Source organism: Vicugna pacos, chromosome 12, assembly GCF_048564905.1.
Source record: "Vicugna pacos chromosome 12, VicPac4, whole genome shotgun sequence".
Lineage (NCBI taxonomy): Eukaryota > Metazoa > Chordata > Mammalia > Artiodactyla > Camelidae > Vicugna > Vicugna pacos.
The window spans coordinates 9,137,410-9,157,430 of record NC_132998.1 but is presented as its reverse complement, the minus strand read 5'-3'; the positions used below and the strand labels follow the sequence as shown (position 1 = coordinate 9,157,430).

At 40.9% G+C, this 20,021-nt stretch overlaps 1 protein-coding gene across 2 annotated transcripts in view; it reads left to right on the top strand.

The window, feature by feature from the left end:
* NCKAP1L (NCK associated protein 1 like) overlaps positions 1–20,021 on the top strand; it is a 52,697-nt gene that overhangs the window by 15,223 nt on the left and 17,453 nt on the right. For both annotated transcript variants that reach the window (XM_072972693.1, XM_015238204.3), the window contains 18 exons: positions 339–431; positions 4,644–4,700; positions 5,191–5,333; positions 6,283–6,373; positions 6,464–6,601; positions 7,410–7,458; positions 7,561–7,717; positions 11,576–11,632; positions 11,908–12,004; positions 12,543–12,652; positions 12,820–12,952; positions 13,348–13,429; positions 13,614–13,672; positions 13,886–14,031; positions 15,049–15,181; positions 15,464–15,583; positions 18,012–18,157; positions 18,473–18,604. In XM_072972693.1, the coding sequence (XP_072828794.1) occupies positions 339–431; positions 4,644–4,700; positions 5,191–5,333; positions 6,283–6,373; positions 6,464–6,601; positions 7,410–7,458; positions 7,561–7,717; positions 11,576–11,632; positions 11,908–12,004; positions 12,543–12,652; positions 12,820–12,952; positions 13,348–13,429; positions 13,614–13,672; positions 13,886–14,031; positions 15,049–15,181; positions 15,464–15,583; positions 18,012–18,157; positions 18,473–18,604 (1,943 nt within the window). The remainder of the gene's footprint in view (positions 1–338; positions 432–4,643; positions 4,701–5,190; positions 5,334–6,282; positions 6,374–6,463; positions 6,602–7,409; positions 7,459–7,560; positions 7,718–11,575; positions 11,633–11,907; positions 12,005–12,542; positions 12,653–12,819; positions 12,953–13,347; positions 13,430–13,613; positions 13,673–13,885; positions 14,032–15,048; positions 15,182–15,463; positions 15,584–18,011; positions 18,158–18,472; positions 18,605–20,021) is intronic.

The following is a 20,021-nucleotide window of genomic DNA, read 5'->3' as shown; positions in this document are numbered from 1 at the left end:
TAATAGCCCTAGATTTCTTACTATCTTAGCTGTAGCATCTTCTCATTCTGCTTCTTTTGACTTTCATGTAAGTAGTAAACCTCTTTGGCTGAAAGAGACTTTGAAATTTCCTCTCATTTCATACTCTGTATCTAGTCAAGATCACATGCAACCATCCTACCTAGACAGAAATATCCTGTTTAAAGACCTTCCAAGTTCGAAGATTTTCCAGCTCCCTCTGTCAGTGTATTTTAACCCTCTTTAAGACTGTTTTAGGTATAACCCTTGTTCTTCTTGGGCTGCTTTGATCTCTTGTTTCCTTATTTTGTGTTTTTTATTTTGTTTTATGTTTCTCTCAGCAACATTTAGGACCAGTACATCGGGAAAAATCTGAGATAATTAGATTCCTCACCAATTACTACCAGTCGTTTGTGGATGTCATGGAATTTCGGGTGAGCTCTCTCTAGCCCAGGTCCCCAGTGTTTGGATGTTCATTTATGCTCCTTATTACTATTTTTTGAAAAAATAAGTTATATTGATTTGGAAGAATCTAAGTTGTATTGCTAAATGAAAGTGAGTTGCAGAATAATGTTTGATACGATTATATTTTTGCTTTAAAAGATACATAAACTTATATACACATGGTATTAGTGTAAACATAGGAAAGATTTGGAATATTATACATTAAGCTGTTGAAAAGCACCTGCTTTTGGGGGTGGATTATTGTGATTGGCTTTAATTTATTTCACTATATACTTTTGTATTATTTGAGTTAAAATTTTTAAGTATTATTCCCCAATATTTTATTACAAGTCTACTGAAAAATTCCAGGAATAATACAGTGAGTATTGTTCCGCTCTCCCCCCTGGATCTCCTAATTTTTAATATTTTTCCATGTTTGCTTAGCTTTGTTATTTTGAACCATTTGAATTAGTTGCAGATATCGTGACATTTCTCTGCCTGAATACCTTGGCATAGATCTGCTAAGCACAAAAATATTTTCTTATATAACCCCAATACAGTTAAATTGTGCTGAGGAAATGTAACATTGCTGCAATGGTACAGTTAATACATAGCCCATATTCACATTGCTTTAGTTGTCTGAAGGGTCAGACACTGAACTTATGGTGTCACATCTCTTTGTCACATCTCTTTAGTCTTTATAATCTAGAATAGTTCCCGGCCTTATTTTTTTTGACCTTTCTGAAGAATCCAGACTAGTTATTTTTCAGACTATCCCTTAATATGAATTTGTCTAATTGTTAACAGTGTTTAGTAGCATAATACATGGATGATATTTTATTTGTGTTTTAAACAATGAGCATGTACTATTTTTGTAAACATAAACTGTAAAAAATTATTCAGTGCAATGTTTTTGGAAGGCAGATTAATATGGTGTTTCAAAAGTCTTAAAAATACATACTTTTTAATGTAACAATTCTAATTCTAGAAATTTGGAAACAGGAAACAGTCAGATAGAAGCACAAAAGTATATGTAGCAGAATGTACTCTTGCGTTATTTATGATAGTGACAACTTAATGATTAATATATCAGGTAAATAGAGGTTTAGTTAAAAGTTCAGAGTATATGTCTGTAAATGAACATTATACAACTATTAAGATGACATACATTTATATTAATTGGCACAGAAAAGTGTTCTTCACATGTTCTTTAGTGTAAAAGCAAATTACAATGCAGCTTAAGACAGGAGATGTCCCTGAAATGTGTATTTACATAGATCAAAATGCATGGAACTTCTATATATGGTGAGATTATGAGTGGCTTTAAAAACTAATTAAAACTGTTTGTATTCTTCTAATTTCCTGCAATGAACATGTATTATTTATGTATTCAAGAAATAATACAAATTTTAGTCATCTGAGCAATCTAAGTTTGTGATGGTATTATAGTATTTCTTCAGATGATAGAGGAGCATAGGTCCCTGCCTTGGGTGTCCTGCATATACCCTAGGGAGCTAATCCAGGCCATTCATCAGATCACACAATGAAGAGAGAAGTGGGAACTTGAAAGACTGTAAAGTTTGAAGGAGGGTCAGGCCAGAGGTTACTAATTAGTAGTGGTTAGGAAGAAGGTAGGCACTAGTGGAGGTAGTAGAAAGTATGCTGGAAGCATATAAAAAGTTCTCTTACTAGGAAAAGCTGGAATCCAAAGGAGATTTTAGGATACCTTCTGATTGCTCCAGTGGTAAAATTCTGAGCCCAGGGCATTTAGTATGGCTTATTTAGGGCTGGAAGGAAAGTAGAGACTGAGATATTGTGCACTGTAAAGTAGGTAGGCTCTGAATCAGACAGACCTGGTTTCAAATCTCAGCTTTATCACTTACAAACTGTATGACTTTAGACAAGAAACTCTTCGAATACCAGTTTCTTTATCTATAAAATGGGGAAATAAGATTTACTGCATGAGATATTTGTGAGAATTAAGTGAGATAACACATTGGAAACATCTAGCTCAGTGTTTAGCATATAATTAAGTAATAGGCCAAGAATGTTAAATCCATTCCCTTCTGATTCTTGTCTTCATAGTAAAGACCTGTATAGTGACACTGGCTAATGGCTGAAAACAAACCTCATTTATACCCCTTGGGAATTGGGTTGCAGGAAGGAGTTGTAGAAAGGCCCTCCCAGCAAAGGAGGCAGCATAGACCTAGACAGAGGTCTTGAGGTCGTGTAGTATAGACAGAAGATCATGGGCTCTGGGTTCTAATTCTGGTACTTTTCCTTACTGACTTTGGGATCTTCAGTGAGTTTCTTGACTGCTCTTAGCCCCAGTTTTCCCCATGTGTTAATTTATACACAATCTTTTGGAGAAGATAACTTGGAAACATTTTTTCCCCATACATTCGATAAGTGCGACAAATGTATATATCTGTGTAACAACCGCCACAAAGTATAGAAAATTTCCATCAATCCAGAGTCTCCCTGTGCCTTTTTTACTTCGGTCAGTCCGTGTACCCCCAACTCCTGGCCCCAGGCAGCCACTGATCGGCTTTCCAGATGAGATTTTTCTCTTTTCGAGGTTCATGTATGTAATTAGAATCTGTGCAGCATGTCTTCTTTTGTGTCTGGCTTCTCTCATTCAGCATGTTTTTCAGATTTGTTTATATTTCCTGTATCTGTGATTCGTTTTCTATTTTTGCTGAGCACTAGTTCATTGTATGGATACAATCTGGTTAGCCATTTACCTGTTGATGGACTTTGGGTTTGTGTCCAGTTTTGGGCCAGTATGCATAAGTTGCTATTTGAGCACATTTGAGCACAAATCCTTGTAGGGCATATTTTTCATTTCACTTACATAAATAATGTAGAAGTTGAATTGCTAATACATATATGGTAAATATATGTTTAATTTTGTTAGAAATTGCCAAACATTTTTCAAAAGTCATTGTTCCATTTTCCCTTCCCATCAGCCATATACTAGTGTTGCAGTTGCTGCACGTTCTCATCAACACTTGCTATTATCAGGCTTAAATTTTAGTCATTGTAATGGGGATGTAGTGGTATCTTCTTGTGGTTTTAATTTGCAGTTCCTTGATGGCTAATATTATTGAGCATCTTTTCATGTGCTTATTGGTCATTTTCATTTTTTTTATTATAAAGTGGCTGTTCAAATCTTTTGGCAACATATTTTAAAAATAAAAAATATACACATACTCTTTGACCTAGCAGTTCCACTTGTGTAGAAATGAAAGTACTGATATGCAGAGGATAGGGCCAGGAATTGGAACAAAGCAAAATACTCATCAGTGGGAAAAAGGCTGAATGAATTGGCTATTAGGCAGCCATTAAAAGAAAGTGCATTGTACTCCACCAGATGACTTGAGGACTTTTAGCAGGTAAGGTTAATAAGAAAAGTAAAATGAATATGAATGGTGTAGTATGTCAATTTTATAATATAAATGCTGATCAAAAAAACCCCTCACTCTCTTTTTCTCCCTGTCTATCTGAATAAGATTATATAAATAGGGTGAAAATAAAGAAGAAAGACAAACCAGGTTATTAAACTGGTTTACCTGAGGGTTAGGCAGCATGTAGGGTGGGTGCTGATGTGGGCAGAGGGAACTGTACACAATGAAACTGTATATTTATGTAGGTAAAATTATGTATGAAAAGAAAAATAATCCCTCTTACACTAGAATGAGGGTTAAATGAAATATGTGCAAATTACTTACTATTTAACACATAGTAGGTAATCAGTAAATAGAAATGTATAGAAAGTTGGGTACTATTCCCATTTGTTAATTAACTTTTGAGAACAGGAGATGGATTCTGAGAACAGACTGACTTTGGGATTCATCATTAAAAACAGGTCTGATTTTTGATATTTTAGAGTCTGTCAGATCTTCATTTTGTGGACTTTTTTTGTGAAGGAAGAGGGCACTGGAGTGATAAGATCAAGGAAAGTGTGCAGAATGTAGTGATGACTTGTGCCTCTGGAGACATGGGCATCTGGCAGGGTAGCCTCCCAGGGACCCACTGACAGCTTACTGAGGAGCCGCCCCCTCTGCTCAGCAGGCCTCCCTTAGGTTATTCTGTGGCTCTCTGGGACCTCCAAGGGAGAGAAGCCTTTCCCTCAAATTCTGGTAGAACATGTCATCATCTTTTTATTCTTTATTCATTCTCATCTCCAATTCTACCCCCAGGATCACGTATATGAACTTCTCAACACCATTGATGCCTGCCAGTGCCATTTTGATATCGTAAGATTCCTTGCAGTTCTATTCTATCCTAGAGCCACAGAAGTGGTCTCTGTTTGGACAGTGTGGGGTGAGATGGGACTGGAGGAATGTCTATTTCTCTGGGACTGTAATATTATACATGATGAATACTATATAATCAATGAATGGATATTAATTCCAGGGCTATAATTCTCCTGTAAAAAGTAAAGTGTATTTACATGTTAAGCAGGCCTGCAATATCATTTATTTAATGTAATATGTACACAAAAATGTTCCTATTCTACCTCCTCCAACCCCCAAATGCTGCCTTATTTCCTGGTCTCTTTATGTCTTGAGCTCACTTTTAGCTCCTGACTTTTGTTCCAATTTTCTCCTTCTGAATTTGCAATCCTGTCAGTTTCTCCTTCTAAATAGGCACTTTCAGAGTCTGTTTGGCACTGTCTGGAATGTTTGGGGAAGTAGGGATTAATTGGCCTTGCTGTTTTTGGGTTCCTATGTATTTTCTTTGTAGAATCTCAACTTTGACTTTACTCGGAGTTACCTGGACTTGATAGTGACTTACACCTCAGTTATTTTACTTCTGTCACGGATTGAAGACCGACGGATACTCATTGGCATGTACAATTGTGCGCTTGAGATGCTGCACGGACATGGGTGAGTTGGGATATACAGGATGAAGAACCTCATACAAGGTGTTATGAAGTAAAGGGGATACAAGGAAATAAATGGCATATTTTCTCATGTGAGAATCTGTAATCTACATGATGACCCAGGCAAAATAAAACAATTCCGAATACTCATAAGGGCATACACCAACAAGTGCACTTTTATGAATACTTAAATCTTGAATATCTGCTAGTGGATTATCCGTTTTACACTGTCTCTGATCAGTTTTTAATCCTCGACTGGCTGCCACTCTGCTTTTCAGGTTATTGCAAAAGGCAAGGAAAATTCTTTTTAGTATTGGTAAGAATAATATTAGTAAGGTTAAAGCCATTAGAGGTAAGTAATATATGATAATACATTCAAAGTCAAATGTAAATGGATTTTGGATTATCTACAATTCTTTGCCTTTCCATTAGTGCAAATAAAAGTATTTAGAGGCTGATAAAGTGAAGACCAGAGGGATCAGAGTGGGCTGTGGCACATTGTTCTGTGTACGATGTGTATTCCCACGCGCCTACATGAATACCTAGGCACGTGACTTACACATACGCTTTGAATATGTGTATTGTATATCCTTTTGGGTTGTATACAGTTTTAGGTCCAGCCATATTACTTGATTTGTAACAAATTTGATTTATAACTTGGTTTATACCTAATCAACGTGAATTTATAGAGTACGTATCATGTGTCAGACCCTATTTTGGGTGCTTATAAGGAAGAAACATTCATGGACCGGCCCAAAATTATGTGGTCTACGATAGCTTAGAATACCTGGGCCTGGAATGGGTTATCTATATATGTAACTCACAGTTTGGTATCTTTGGAGATGGAAAAGAAGGCCAGCCCTCGCACACATCTTTATCCTATATGCAAACATGAACATTTACGTCATGTTTAAAGGAGGGCTGTGACTTCTCTTTCGTATGCTTTCTTCCAGTGACCCCAGTTTTGCCCGTCTGGGACAGATGGTCTTGGAGTATGACCACCCTCTGAAGAAGCTGACAGAGGAGTTTGGGCCTCACACAAAGGCAAGTCTCTTGAGAGAGTGGAGAATTGCTCAGGTAGAAGTATGTTGTCCTCATCATTGACGTTACAGATTAACTTGCTTTCCCCTACAGGCTGTGAGTGGAGCCCTCCTCTCTTTGCACTTCCTCTTTGTCCGAAGGAACCAGGGGGCTGAGCAGTGGCGCAGTGCCCAGCTTCTAAGTCTCATCGGCACCCCCGCAGCCATGATTAACCCTGCTGGCTCAGACACAGTGAGTTCCCTTTTCCTGTTGTCAATGGAAACATTCTCTTTCCAATGCTGTCTCTGTACAGGGTGCTTCTTCCCAGGAAATATCAGCCCTAGGAGCGCTTTAGCTCTCTTCCAGGACATGCCTCTTGGTGGATCACCTCTTGTAGCTAAAAAAGTCATGGTTGGGTTGGAGCTTTTCTTTGGACCAGGATTAATGTGTGCCTGCCCATAGAAGGAATTTAATAAATGTTCATAGAATGAATGAATGGATGAAACTGAGTCATTAGGCACCTATTCAGCGCAGCAGGAACTTGAGCATAGATGTCAATTAATTAACAAGTGTTTTTATTCAACCAGTATTGACCCAAGGTTTTTGTTTCAAAGAATTTATAGTCTAGTTGGGGAGATACACCATGTAGTCATAAAAATAAAACTGATGTTACAAGATGAATGGGATGCACCAGAAGAGTGATTTATACCTTATGTGGTAAAAGAATCCTAAGGAGGGGATTCTGAGTATTGCTCTCATGAACTCTTGAGGAGAAGTTATGTTAAACCTCTTGTTTGCCCTGACTTCTAGCCCAAAGTCCTTTTTTTTTCTCTCTCTCAACTATATTCTTTTGGCTTTACTCTACTTCCAGTGCCTCAGCTCTGTTATTATCAGGGTTCCCAGATACTGGCTTATCAGAGTACCCTGATCCAGTCTGGTAAAATAAAAGTTGATTTTGATACTCAAATTCTCGCTTGACTGCCCTTGCCTTGACTGCCTTAGTCTTTGGCGTAGACCTAGTTAAATAACTGCTTAACCATCTCTACCTCTCTTTTCATAGATGGCCTGTGAGTACCTGTCTGTGGAAGTGATGGAGCGCTGGATTATCAGTAAGTTTTGTGGAATGAGGTGGGAACAGATACATATAGCAGCATGTTACATGGATATCAAGTTCTCAGAGTCTTCCTCTGCACTGTTTTACCCACCTCCAGTTGGGTTTCTTCTTTGTCATGGGTGCCTCAACTCCAACAGCCAGTGCCAGAAGCTGTGGAAGCTGTGTCTGCAGGGCTCCCTGTACATCACCCTCATCCGGGAGGATGTGCTGCAGGTGCACAAGGTCACTGAGGACCTGTTCAGCAGTTTGAAAGGGTGAGCCATGAGAGCCATACTAATCTTCAGGGATTTTTAGCTCCTCCTGACATCCTTTTCTAGCCTCCATAAGTGTCCCAAGTACGTGTGTTAAGGATTAATTCTGATTATTGAAGAAATATTTATTGAATACATAGTATTTACTAGGCCCTTCCCTGGGTTTTAGGGATACATTAATTAATAAGACAATATAGAAATTAAGATCATGGGCTCTGAAACCGGACTACCTGGGTTTGAATTCCAGCTCTACCACTTACTGGCTGTGTCATCTTGGGCAAGTTATTTAACTTCTCCATGCCATGCCTCAATTTCTTTATCTAGAAATAATAATAGTACTTTCCTATGACCTACCTCATAGGGTTGTTATGAGGAATGAAAGAGTGACTATAAAGCCCATAGAAAAGTACCTGGTACATTGTAAATGCTAGATATGTGCTTATTAAATAAAAAAAAGACAGAGTCTCTGCTCTCAAAGAGCTTACAGATTGGTGAAAAATAGGCAAACTGTTGTGATATAATAAGGGATTATGATGTTTAAATGAAAAATGCTAGCATTTAGAAGGATACTTAAACTGGCCTTGGAGGATCCAGAAAAACCTGGAGACAGATAGACCTGAAGAATTAAACGGGTGAAGTGTGTGTGTGTGTGTGTGTGTGTGTGTGTGTGTGTGTGTGTGTGAGTGAAGATGGAAAGGCAGGGGAGTTGCTTAAGGCAGAGGAAGATATTCTAGGCAGAGAAACTAACAAGATTTCAAGGCAAGAGGGAGCATGGCAAGTTCTAAGAAATTCATATAGCCTAGGTTACAAAAGTGGGGCTGTCTTCGGAGACTGATTTGGAGAGGTAAGCTGGGGCCTTGTGTGTCCTGCCGTGGAGTTTGAGCCTTCCCTAAGAAGGATAGGGAGGTCAATGAGTAATTTTAAATAGGGAAGTGGTAAGATCATATTTGCATTTTAGGAAAAAAATCACTCTGGCTGCAGGGAAGAAAAGAAGTTAGATGGAAAAAACTAGAGGCAGAGATTAATTGAGCAAATTAGGAGGAACTGAGGATGAAGTCGGGGTTTCCAGAATGGTCACTTGGTATTCCTGAAGATAGAGAACATGTGATAAAAGCTAGTTTGTCAGGGAAAGGTGGTGAATTCAGTTTTGAGCAGATTGAATTTGAAGTGTTTGTAGAACACTGGAGATAGATGTGCGTTAGACTTTTTACTTTGTGCTTCTGGAACTTAAGAGCAAGATCTGGATTCAGGTAAGATTGCTGAAATGGTAATTCAAGCCATGGGAGTAGGCGAGATTACTCACGGAGAACATGTAAAGTGAAAAGAGAGTGGGATAAAACCTCTGATGGGAACGCTGATGTTTAAGGGCTAGCAGAGGCAGAGAAATCAGTGAGAGGTGAAGAAGAGCGATACCAGAAGGCAAGGGAAGAAGACATACCAAGAAGGAAGGACCAGTTATCTATGTCAGATGATGCTGAGAGATCAGATACAATGAGGACTGGAAGATGTTCATTGAATTTGGCTCTACAGATGGTCTTAGTGTCCTTCTTGTGGACAACTTCAGGTGAGTGCTGAGGTTGAAACCTGGGTTGCATTGGGTTTAGGAGCAAATAGGAGGTAGGGAATTTAGTAAGTAACTCTTTCAGGAAGTTTGACTGTGAAGGGAAGAATAGAGAGAAAGCTATAGTGACGAGGTGTGGGATTAAGGAAGGGGTCAAATATATTATTTTTTGTAGCTGTAAAATGAACACCAGAAATGTAAAAAATACAAAGTGGAACTTGACTGCAGTCTCACCTCCCAGAATAGTTTGCTGTATGTTTTCCAGATGCTTGTCTGTACACATGTAAACATGTAAAAATGTGCATGTATTTTCAGCCTTATATAAGCAATGGATCCCCATTCTATATTATATTCTGAAGTTTGCTTTTTTTTAAACTTACTGTGTTTTGGATATCTTTGCATATCAGTCTATAGAAACTTACTATTTTTAACAGTCAAATAGTATTTCATTATATTGTTGTAACATAATTTATTTACTCAGTCCACTGTTGATGGACGTTTGAACTCTTTCCCTCACTTAAAAAAAGGCCATTACAAATGATGTTGTAATGAACATCCTTAGACTTATATCTTTGTGAGCATTTCTTTTTCTTTCTTTCTTTTTTTGCTGGAGGCGAAGTAATTAGGTTTATTTATTTATTTAGTTTTTAATGGAGGTGCCTGAGACTGAACCCAGGACCTTGTGCATGCTAAGCATGTGCTCTACCACTGAGCTATACCCTCCCCCTCTTTGTGAACATTTCTAGAGGGTAAATTCTCAGAAGTGGGATTGCTGGGTAAAGGGTATGCTTATTTCAAAGTGTAATAGCTCTTGCCCAGTTGCTCTCCAAACAGATGTATTATCTACAGTGTATGAGAAAACTTATTCCTTATGCTCTCAACAACTGAGTATTATCGTTAAAAAGTCATTTCCAGATTTAAGAGAGAGTAATCTAAGACTAATAATTAGAAGTTACAGGAGGTAGATAGATAGAAATATATAGAAAAACGTCCTAATGATTACTACTTCTAAGGAATGGAAGGGATATTTGAAGGTGTTCAGTTCCCCTTCACTAACAATAAAACTAACATATAAGATTTATAGTTTAGGGAGTTCTTTGACATAAAGATTTAATCTTTGTGTTACTTATACTGAGGTGTAAGTGTTAATATCTTTCTTCATAAATGAGAAAATGGAAGCTCAGTTTCAGTATCACTCAGTTAATAAGAGATGGAATTAGAAAATAATTCCAGGTTTTTTGATTCTTAATCCTCTTGCTTTCCATCGTACCATGTAGAGGATGAAATAATTACCTACCAGGAATGCTGTGGAGTTGGATCCTGAGTTAATTAAGATACTTTCCAACTCTAATTGTTCTGATTTTGTGCTAAGCTCAATAAAGGGGTGGTTCGGAGAAGGAAAGTGAAAGGTTATAAATTCAACTGGTGTGGTGGCAACAGATGCAGGACAAGAGAAGACATAGAGAACACAGAGCCGAAAGTAATGTGGGACTTTTGGATCACTAGCAGAAAGAAAGAAATATGATCAGGAGAGTCAAATATTACAGGCAAACAAAGGACGTTGAAAAGGCCATCGAATCTGGTGATTCAAAAGTTCATGGTGACTTAGAGCAGTTTGCTTAGTATCCAAGGTTATATGGGCTTCAAGGATCAGTGAAAGGGGAGGTGGAAAAAAGTAGGGCTGTCTCTCTGGAGGAGTTCAGTGATGTGGGAAAATGGACAAAGTTCATCAGATTCTCGGGCTCAAGCTAGGATCCTTTTAGAATAAGGGAGGTTTTGAACTTACGTGTTGGGAGAAGAGAATAAACCAGTGGAGAAGGAAAGTGACAAAGGAATAAGCTTAAATTCCAAGAGGAGGTGGCTGGGAGTAGGACCCAGGGTAGAGCTGGAGTAGCTACTTCTACTAGAGAGCAGGGTCTGGGTCGTATTTATAAGCCACTTCATGTATTTTCCTCAAACCTGGAAGGACTTGGCTTGAAGGTGTCAAGGCAGGAGCACAGGACAAGACATCTAGTCCCAGCTTTGCCATTAAAACCCTACGTGACCGTGGGCAAGTCACTGCTCTTCCCTAGGTATTGTTTTATTTGCCGATTAATGACGGCAACTAGATAATCTCTTAAGTTCTCTGAGTCTCTTGTTAACAGGCCAGGGTGAAAAGGGGGGTTTGGAAAGATCCTGGTGGTGAGTACTGCCCATGCTCCCCTCAGGCTGTAGTTGGGAATCTGTGAGGACTGGGGAGGTGGGACAAGGCCTCCAACCGGTGGTGTGGCCGACCTTGCTGTGCTTGTGTCAATCCGCAGGTATGGCAAGCGAGTGGCCGACATAAAGGAGAGCAAGGAACACGCGATCACCAACAGGTAAAGGTGGGGAGTGAGCTCTCGAGAGGGGATGGAGCAGCACTCTCTCCTGACCTGTGTTCTCACTCAGCCACCGCAGTTTCTCTCCAGCCTTATCGTCTCAACCCCAGAACTTGCTGCTGCCCCAGATCCTTGTGCTTCCTTACTGAGTCTAACTAGCACTGAGCCCTCCTTCTGGCTGACACCCCTTCCTAAATGCAGCTCTTCCGCACTGCCTTCGGAGGATTTAAGCCTAGGAGAGGCAGTATTCTCGAGTTTCCACTTTCTTTCTTCAGTGGCCAGTTTCATTCTCAACGACGCCAGTTTCTGAGGGTGGCTGTGAAAGAGCTGGAATCTGTGTTGACTGATGAGCCAGGACTGCTGGGTCCCAAGGCAAGAGAAAGAACTGCTGGGAGGGGGATGATGTCCAGTGATAAAAGGCTCCTATGTGGGAGGTGGCTTGGCATTCGAGTTTTTGCATTTCTGAATTTTTGTGATCTATTTGTATTTGTATATGTTAATTCCCTTGACTCTTCTTGGAGTACCCTAAAGCTTTTTGTATCTCTTTTTTGGGGTACTATTACAGTATATCATATGTTATAGCTATTTGTGTACTTGTCTCATCCTGTATTTGAGAGTGAACTAATTGAAGACAGAGCTTGCTTTTTTTTTAAAAAACACATACATACCTAGTAAATATTTCTAAAATTTAATTTGATAAGGGGATATTGACTGTGAGCCAGTGTCAACATATATACATGTCTGGTTCTTGTCAGATAGTTTTTGGTGGGTTTTTGTGTTTAGCATTGGACAGTATTGTTGGTGTGGCTACACAATTGTATCTGTATGTATATTTTCTTGATAGTTTTCTCTGTGCTTTGAAATCCATTTTTAAAGTAGAAAATTCTCATAGTCCCTATCCCCTCCTTAGGCCCTTTTTGCTTTCATGGCCCTGTCCTTCATTCGTGATGAGGTCACTTGGCTGGTTCGCCACACAGAAAATGTCACCAAGACAAAGACACCAGAGGACTATGCTGACTCGTTAGTACCTGGCGTGGTTAAGATTCCTGACCTTAGATGGATTGGGAAAAGGGATGGGGGGGCATGAAATGACCTCGGGAGGTTACGGTTTCTGCCCTGTTGTCACTGTCTTTGTCTCGGTACACATTTTCAGTCTTGTACATCTCTTCTCATCCTCGACCTTGTAGGAGCATTGCAGAACTGCTTTTCTTGTTGGAAGAGATTCGGGCTCTGGTCCGAAGACACATCAAGGTGATACAGCAATACCACCTTCAGTACCTGGCCAGATTTGATGCTCTTGTGCTCAGTGACATCATTCAAGTATGTTTAATTGGTGATACTTTGGGAATTTCAGGGTGATTCCTGGTCATTTTTCCCTGAGGGCCACCCTGGCTGAATCTCATGCTCTGTAGATTGTGTATCAAAAAGCCCAATTTTCCCCTCTACATTTGTTTAAGAAAAAAAAGACTAATAATCTGAGCAGTTTTTCCCCAACTGAGGCTGCATAGAAATAGGAGAGAAAAATAAATGGCGGTTGGGTGTTAGCATGGCAGGGAAGTAAGGAAGTTTCGTCTGTGTCTTGCGAGGCTCCTTCTCTCTATTCATGGCCCTTCGCAATTCTTTCTACCTTCATACACTGACTGAGACTTGTGGTCCTCGTTTCCCTCCTGGTGGAACTTATGCCCCTTTGACGGTAACTCCCCCTTCTCTTTTAGAACCTGTCTGTGTGTCCTGAGGAGGAGTCCATCATAATGTCCTCATTCGTCAGTACTCTCTCCTCTCTAAATCCCAAACAAGGTAACAGGGGGGAAGTGAAGAAGGAAGAGTATATGTGAGGGTGAACATCTTGTTTTTTCTAGAAATATTGATCTCTCGAGCCAGGGAATGGGTCAAGATGACTTTGAAGAGCCTCTCGCATTCCATGCAGTTGGATAGAGGTGCTGTTTTACTAGTTCCTTTTAAACTGCTGTTTCTCTTACAGTTGATAATGGAGAGAAATTTGAGTTTTCTGGACTGAGGCTGGACTGGTTCCGTCTGCAGGTAGGTCTGTTCCTGTTAATGGTCCCCCATTCTCAAGGTTTTTTCTCCCTCACGATCCCTTCTCCCTTTAACTCCTGAGCTCTGCTGTATGGAGTGACTCAACACTGAAAACTGCTGACTGGACAGTACAAACCCCAGCCAGACTGTCTCAAGGCTGAGAGTCCTTTTCATTTATCTTGTGTTTCTCTACTCTTTCCCCAACCCCAACCACAGGCATACACCAGCGTGGCTAAGGCTCCCCTGCATCTGCACGAGAACCCTGACTTAGCCAAGGTGATGAACCTCATTGTCTTTCACTCCCGGATGCTGGACTCAGTGGAGAACATGCTGGTGGAAACTTCTGACTTATCGATTTTCTGGTATGTTCTGACTCAGAGTTCTTTATCAATTGCCCTGATCTCTTGCCTGCCTCTGTGGAGGACTCTGATTCCCCCAGACGTGCAGGAAAGGCTTGTTTTCTTTGAGATCTCCTGAAAGGCAGATGCTCAAACTCCACTGCTCCCTCATTCCAGCTTTTACCAAGTGATAGGAATTTGAAGTTGATTCCCTTTTTTGCCAGCTTCCATTAGGGAAGGCTGTTTGGACTTTACACAGCCCTCCCTTCTCTGGGATAATTTGATTGTCTTTTCCTCATTGTTATCTTCGGAACCTTCTTCAGCTTCTTTTTATTCTTTGGACACAGTGACTTTAAAGAGACATGGAAAACTTGGAGATTTAGTGGAGAGAACTAAAAATAATTGGGAGGGCTGGGGAATAGGGCCTTTGGAGAATGCAAATTGGTTCATCTTGCTTAGGTATCATTTGGCATTTACTGAGTGACCACTGTTGTGTGTGCATAACTCTACCCTTTGAAGGATCCAACACACAGCAAGCTATGTTGGCTCGGCTCTCTGCAGTCAGCGTGGGTGGGGCAATACAGCCCCCACATGTGAAAAGGACATCAATGTAATAATTGCAGATGTTAGAACGTGTAACAGGAGTGCATGATGTCAAAAGGATACAGGTTTAAGGAATGATCAGTATCCCGAAATTTATTTGAGAAAGTTTTCTGGAGCCTGAGTGTTAAATTTTGGGAGGACTGTAAATTAGTGGTACTTCTAAATGACGGGGAAAAGGCCCAAATCATGCAGAGGTTCTGAGGGAGGAATAGTTTGTGCAAGGAAAGGGAAGAATATACTAGTAACCTGCCCTGGGGTTCAGTGAAAAGGTCTGAAAGGGTTGCGTTTCTTGGGTTCCTGTTTGCCTTAAGGGTAGGGAAATTGAAGAGGGAGGGATGAAGATAAATAAATATTTGTTGAGGGAATGGCTATTCTCTCCACCTCAAAGGGACCAGCTCATAAACCCTGGTTTTAAGTCTCCTTCCCCTTTTTCCTCAGCTTTCATCTCCGTACCTTTGAGAAGATGTTTGCTATGACCCTGGAGGAACCTGCCGTGTTGCGTTATGCCATTGCCTTCCCCCTGATCTGTGCTCATTTTGTCCAGTGCACTCATGAGATGTGCCCAGAGGAGGTGAGTACCCTGAAATCCAAACCCTGTCATCTCTCTAATCACATCTTACTCTTCCAAAACACAATTCTGAGGGTTGATTTTGGTCCCAGGGAGGGTACGAACATAGATGTCTGATACAAGTCCCTAAATGTCTCAACTTTATGTAGAATGTATCCTCTCTCTGGGTCTGTTTCTTCTTCTGTAGGAGTGGGTGGCCCAGGCCAGGGGATCAGAGCAGTATTATGAGGAAGAACTGGCTGTCTTGGTGATGACAGTTTCTTCCTTGGTTCCTTTTTCCCAAAGTACCCCCACCTGAAGAACCATGGCCTTCATCACTGCAACTCCTTCCTGGAAGAGTTGGCCAAGCAGACAAGCAACTGTGTCCTGGAGATCTGTGCTGAGCAGCGAAACCTGAGCGAGCAGGTAGGCTCAGCCCTCTCTCTGTATCTGCCTCCCCTCTGCCATCCCTCAGTGTCTTTCCTCTACCTACTGCTGTCTTCCTCTTAAATGCCAAGTTCTCTGACCCTTTCAGCTAGGGCTGGGCTTTTGTGTACTTGAGTTGATGGCAAGCTTCTTTTCTAGCTGACTTTTTTTTTTTTTGGGAAGTGGAGGTAATTAATTTTTTTTCCTTTGAAATTTATCTTTTGTAATGGATGTACTGGGGATTGAACCCAGAACCTCATGCATGCTAGGCATGCACTCTTACCACTGAGCTATATCCTACCCCCTAGCAAGCTTCTTTTCTTAGTGTAGTCCCTTCAGTCTTTACTCCCTTAGCACTATGGGTGTCTAAAAATACTCTTATTTAAACAGCTGCACTCCAACAAAATCTGTGCTCTCATTTGAAGAGTTCCAAGAGATGAGTTAACTTTCTAATTCACTTCCCCTCCCCTCTCTGCTCTGCGTGTACACACTTAGAACAGTGGTCCCCAGATCACCTGTCTTGTCTCACCTTTCTGTCCATCTGCACCCTAATCTGCGGCTGTCTGAACATTTTCAGGCGCCTCCTGTGTGTTTATCCTCAGGGCTGCTTTCTTGTCCTTGTCTGTTGTTTTCCCCTCCCCTCCCTTGTGGCTGACTCACAGCACCTGGTCATGATTAGCTCAACCTAAATTTACAGAAAATTTGAAAATGAGGAAATTGTTTTGCTGTTGCCCTGGAGTCTTTTAGGTTTCCTAGACTACCCACCCTTCCTGGGTTTGAGTCAGGCTTTGTAGCAACTTTGGTAGAAGGAGAGTCTGGTTGTGCGTGTGTGTGTGTGTGTGTGTATTATTATGCAATCTTTCCATTTTCTTGCATGTAAAATGGGGATAAAAATCATTTCTTTATAGAAATATTATAAAGGTGAAATGAAATACAGTGTGTTAAATATTTGGTATGCAAATCTCAGTAGATGTTAACTGCTGCATTATTTGGTACTTACTGGTCACGAAGCCCTGTGCTGGGTTTGGGGGGTGGTCCCAGAAGGGAGGTACACAATCCCTGCCCTTGGGGAATATCCCAGTTTAAGGGAAAAAGGAGTACAAATAATATGTTTGGAAGAAATTTAATAATCAATGCAAAGAAGAAATGTAAACAAGTACGATTATGGGAATATTCATCACTCAACTTGAATTCCTGTTACATGCAGGGGACACAGCTAAAGGTACTTGCTCAGTGCTGAAATCAGAGTTGACTAAAACATGATGTGAGTGTGATTTTCACACACACCAGTACTTTTGCAAATGAGTATTGTCCCCTCCAAAGTTACTGTTTTGAGTAAATGATTAGTGATGTTGCCATTACTGATGGAGTTACGTTTTTCGGAACGACTTTCAGAATCTGCCATTTTTGCATCACTTCACGGTTGACACATCTTGCCCATCAAGGTAGACTTGATTTTTTTGGAAACAGTGAAAGTTTCGATTTAAAAAAACGAAGTATGAGTATAAAGTAATAAAACCAGTTTTCTCATGGCTGTTATCCTGCTCTAAGAGTAATTCCAGATGAGGAATTTCCATACTTGCTCTGCACATGCTCAGCCGCTTTGGATTAAATGGAGGGAATTCCAAAGTGATTACCTTGAAGGAGATATCTGAATATAGAATTCTATCTTATATTTTCTGTATGGCTAACTCGGATATCTCAGTGACCAGAAGAGATGCAGGATTGATGTTTAACTAGCAAGAAATATGATATCTTATTTTAGAAAAAGAGAAGTGGAAAGAGAGTGCTGGCCACACTAAACTCTGAGTCTTTGCAGGGCTGTGGTGGTGTGGGTAACTGTCTCCACTGGACAGAATATGAAGAGATGTAGCAAGTGAGATGGGAATTCCATACTGACAGAACCAAACTGTCTTTCCAGATTGGAGGACTCCAGACAGCATGACTGAGTGGGGCTCTTAGATTGTATTATCTTACTTGAATTTTGCCACTAGGGAAGACTCTCTCTCCTAGGAAGTGGGTGGAGGATTGATGATCTGATCCCTGAAGGACACTGCCGCCTTGAAACTTTGAGCCTAAACATGGGGAGATATTTAATGAGAAATGAAAGGGCTGAGCACATTCCAAGTAGGCCCCCATTAGAGAAAGAGATGCATGGAAGGAAAGAGAAGAAAGGTGGAAAGAGAAGAGAACAGCAATAAGGAAGGGTGGGGAGGGTATAGCTCAAGTGGTAGAGTACAGGCTTAGCGTATACAAGGTCCTGGGTTCAATCCCCCGCACCTCCTCTAAAAATAAACAAATAAATAAACTTAATTACTCCCCCCCCAAAAAACAATAAGGGAGGACCTATTTATAGCTGTTAGATGGACTGCTTGGCAGTTTTAAGAACAAATCTTATTTCTCCATTTACTTGTGTTTGTTTCTAAAGCTTCTACCTAAGCACTGTGCCACTACCATCAGCAAGGCCAAGAACAAGAAAACCATGAAGCAGAGGCAGACTCCCAGAAAAGGAGAGCCTGAGAGGGACAAGCCAGGAGCTGAGAGTCACCGGAAGAACCGCAGCATTGTCACCAAGTGAGGACTGGGGCCCCAGCCGGCCAGCCGGGACTACATCAAAGAAGGGAGAACAGGGAAGAGGGAAGGTGATGCAGCAAGAGTGCAGGAGCGGGGTGGGGAGTGGCAGAGGCGGAAAAGCACTTCAGCGTGTTCTACTTTGCCTTTGAAGTCAGCATCAGTGTACAGCTGTACAGTGTGTACAGCTCTAGGCTGAGTTTTCCTACAAGATGGAAGGGGTCTAAGGGTCATGTGCCTGACAGGTTCTTCCCAGATACTATCAGGCAGTGCCAGACCTGTAATCAAGGCTCGTTTTACTTTCTCAATTTTACCCAGCATGGACAAGCTGCACCTAAACTTGACGGAATTGGCACTGACAATGAATCACGTCCACAGCTTCTCTGTATTTGAACACACCATCTTCCCTTCTGAGTATCTCAGCAGCCATCTGGAGGCCAGACTCAACAGGTATCACTCTCTTCTTTGTCTTGTTTGCATAGTATGGTAGTTCTCAAAGTAAGGTTTCTTTGGATTCATCTTGGTGGTCATTCTGATGCAGTCAATCTGTCTAGATCCCAAACATCTCTATTAAAAGCAAATAAACAAAAGGAATCCCAAACCTCTATAGTTGGTTTTGATGAACAACCAGAACTAATCAGCACTGGTTTAGTCGAGCGAGTGGGGCCTTTGCAGTCAGCAGACCTGTGTTGACATCCTGGCCATTAGCTGAGACGCTGGAGCAGGTTATCTCACCTTTTTGAGCCTTAGTTTTCCTTCCCTTTAAAGTAAAGATAGTGACATTTACCTTAGAATGAGAATTATCTGTAATTGAGAATTGGTAGAGAATTGAAGATAATTATGAGTAACATATATAGGCCTCAACAAATAAATTTCCTTCCCTCCACTTTGCGCATCATTCCATTGCCTCCTAAAGTAGCAAGAACATTCCTTGTATTGGAATTGGGCACTATAGCCAGCAAATAGGGGAATGAAGAGAAGAATTATTATGAATAATCTCTTAGTCTTCCATGTTTCATTTGGAATATGTAGTATATTTACTCATTCATTCCATATTTATTGAACATATATTATATGTCAGCAGCATTCCAGGAGCTGTTGATACAGCAGTATACAAAATGAATAAACATCCCTGGCCCCATAAAGCTTACCTTCTAGTGGGAGAGGGAGGGACAAACAAAAGAAGAGAGTAGGATGTATAGTAGGTTAGATAATGCTAAGTGCTAAACAGGAAACGAAAGCAGGACAAGTGGCGGTGGTGAAGTTTTACTTAGGGAGACAGGAAGACCCGCTCGGGAAAGTGACATTTGAGTAAATTCCTGAAGGAACTGAGGAAGCCAAGTGTGTGACTATCTGGGGAAAGAATATTTTAGGCAAGTGTGAAGGCCCCGAGGTGGGAACATGCCTGGTGTGTTCGGGGAACTTGAAGGAGGCTAGCCAGGGGGAGGCTGGTGGGACGTGAGGTCAGAGGGGTTGGAGGAGCGGCAGACTGACGATTCAGGTGCTTCTGTGTCATTGGGAGGACTTTGGCTTTTATTCTGAGTGAGATGGGGAGCCGTGGCAGGGTTTGAGCAGAGCAGTAACACGATTTCGCTCAATATTTCAGTAGGTTCACTCTGTCTGCACTAGGGGGGCAAGGACAGAAGTAGGGAGAACAGTTAGGAGTCTGTGTTGTGATCGTAGGAGAGGCAGATTTGTTTTTCAATTAAGTTTTTGCTTGAGTGACAGTAAAATTTGTTTTTATTCCATACGCTTTAGCTATATAGAAGGAAATGTCTCAGGTGCATAACAAAATGTCAGGAAGGTGACAATTTGATCATTGCTTATATGCAAACCTTCAGAAGCTGGCTGTGGTCTAGGCCCTGGA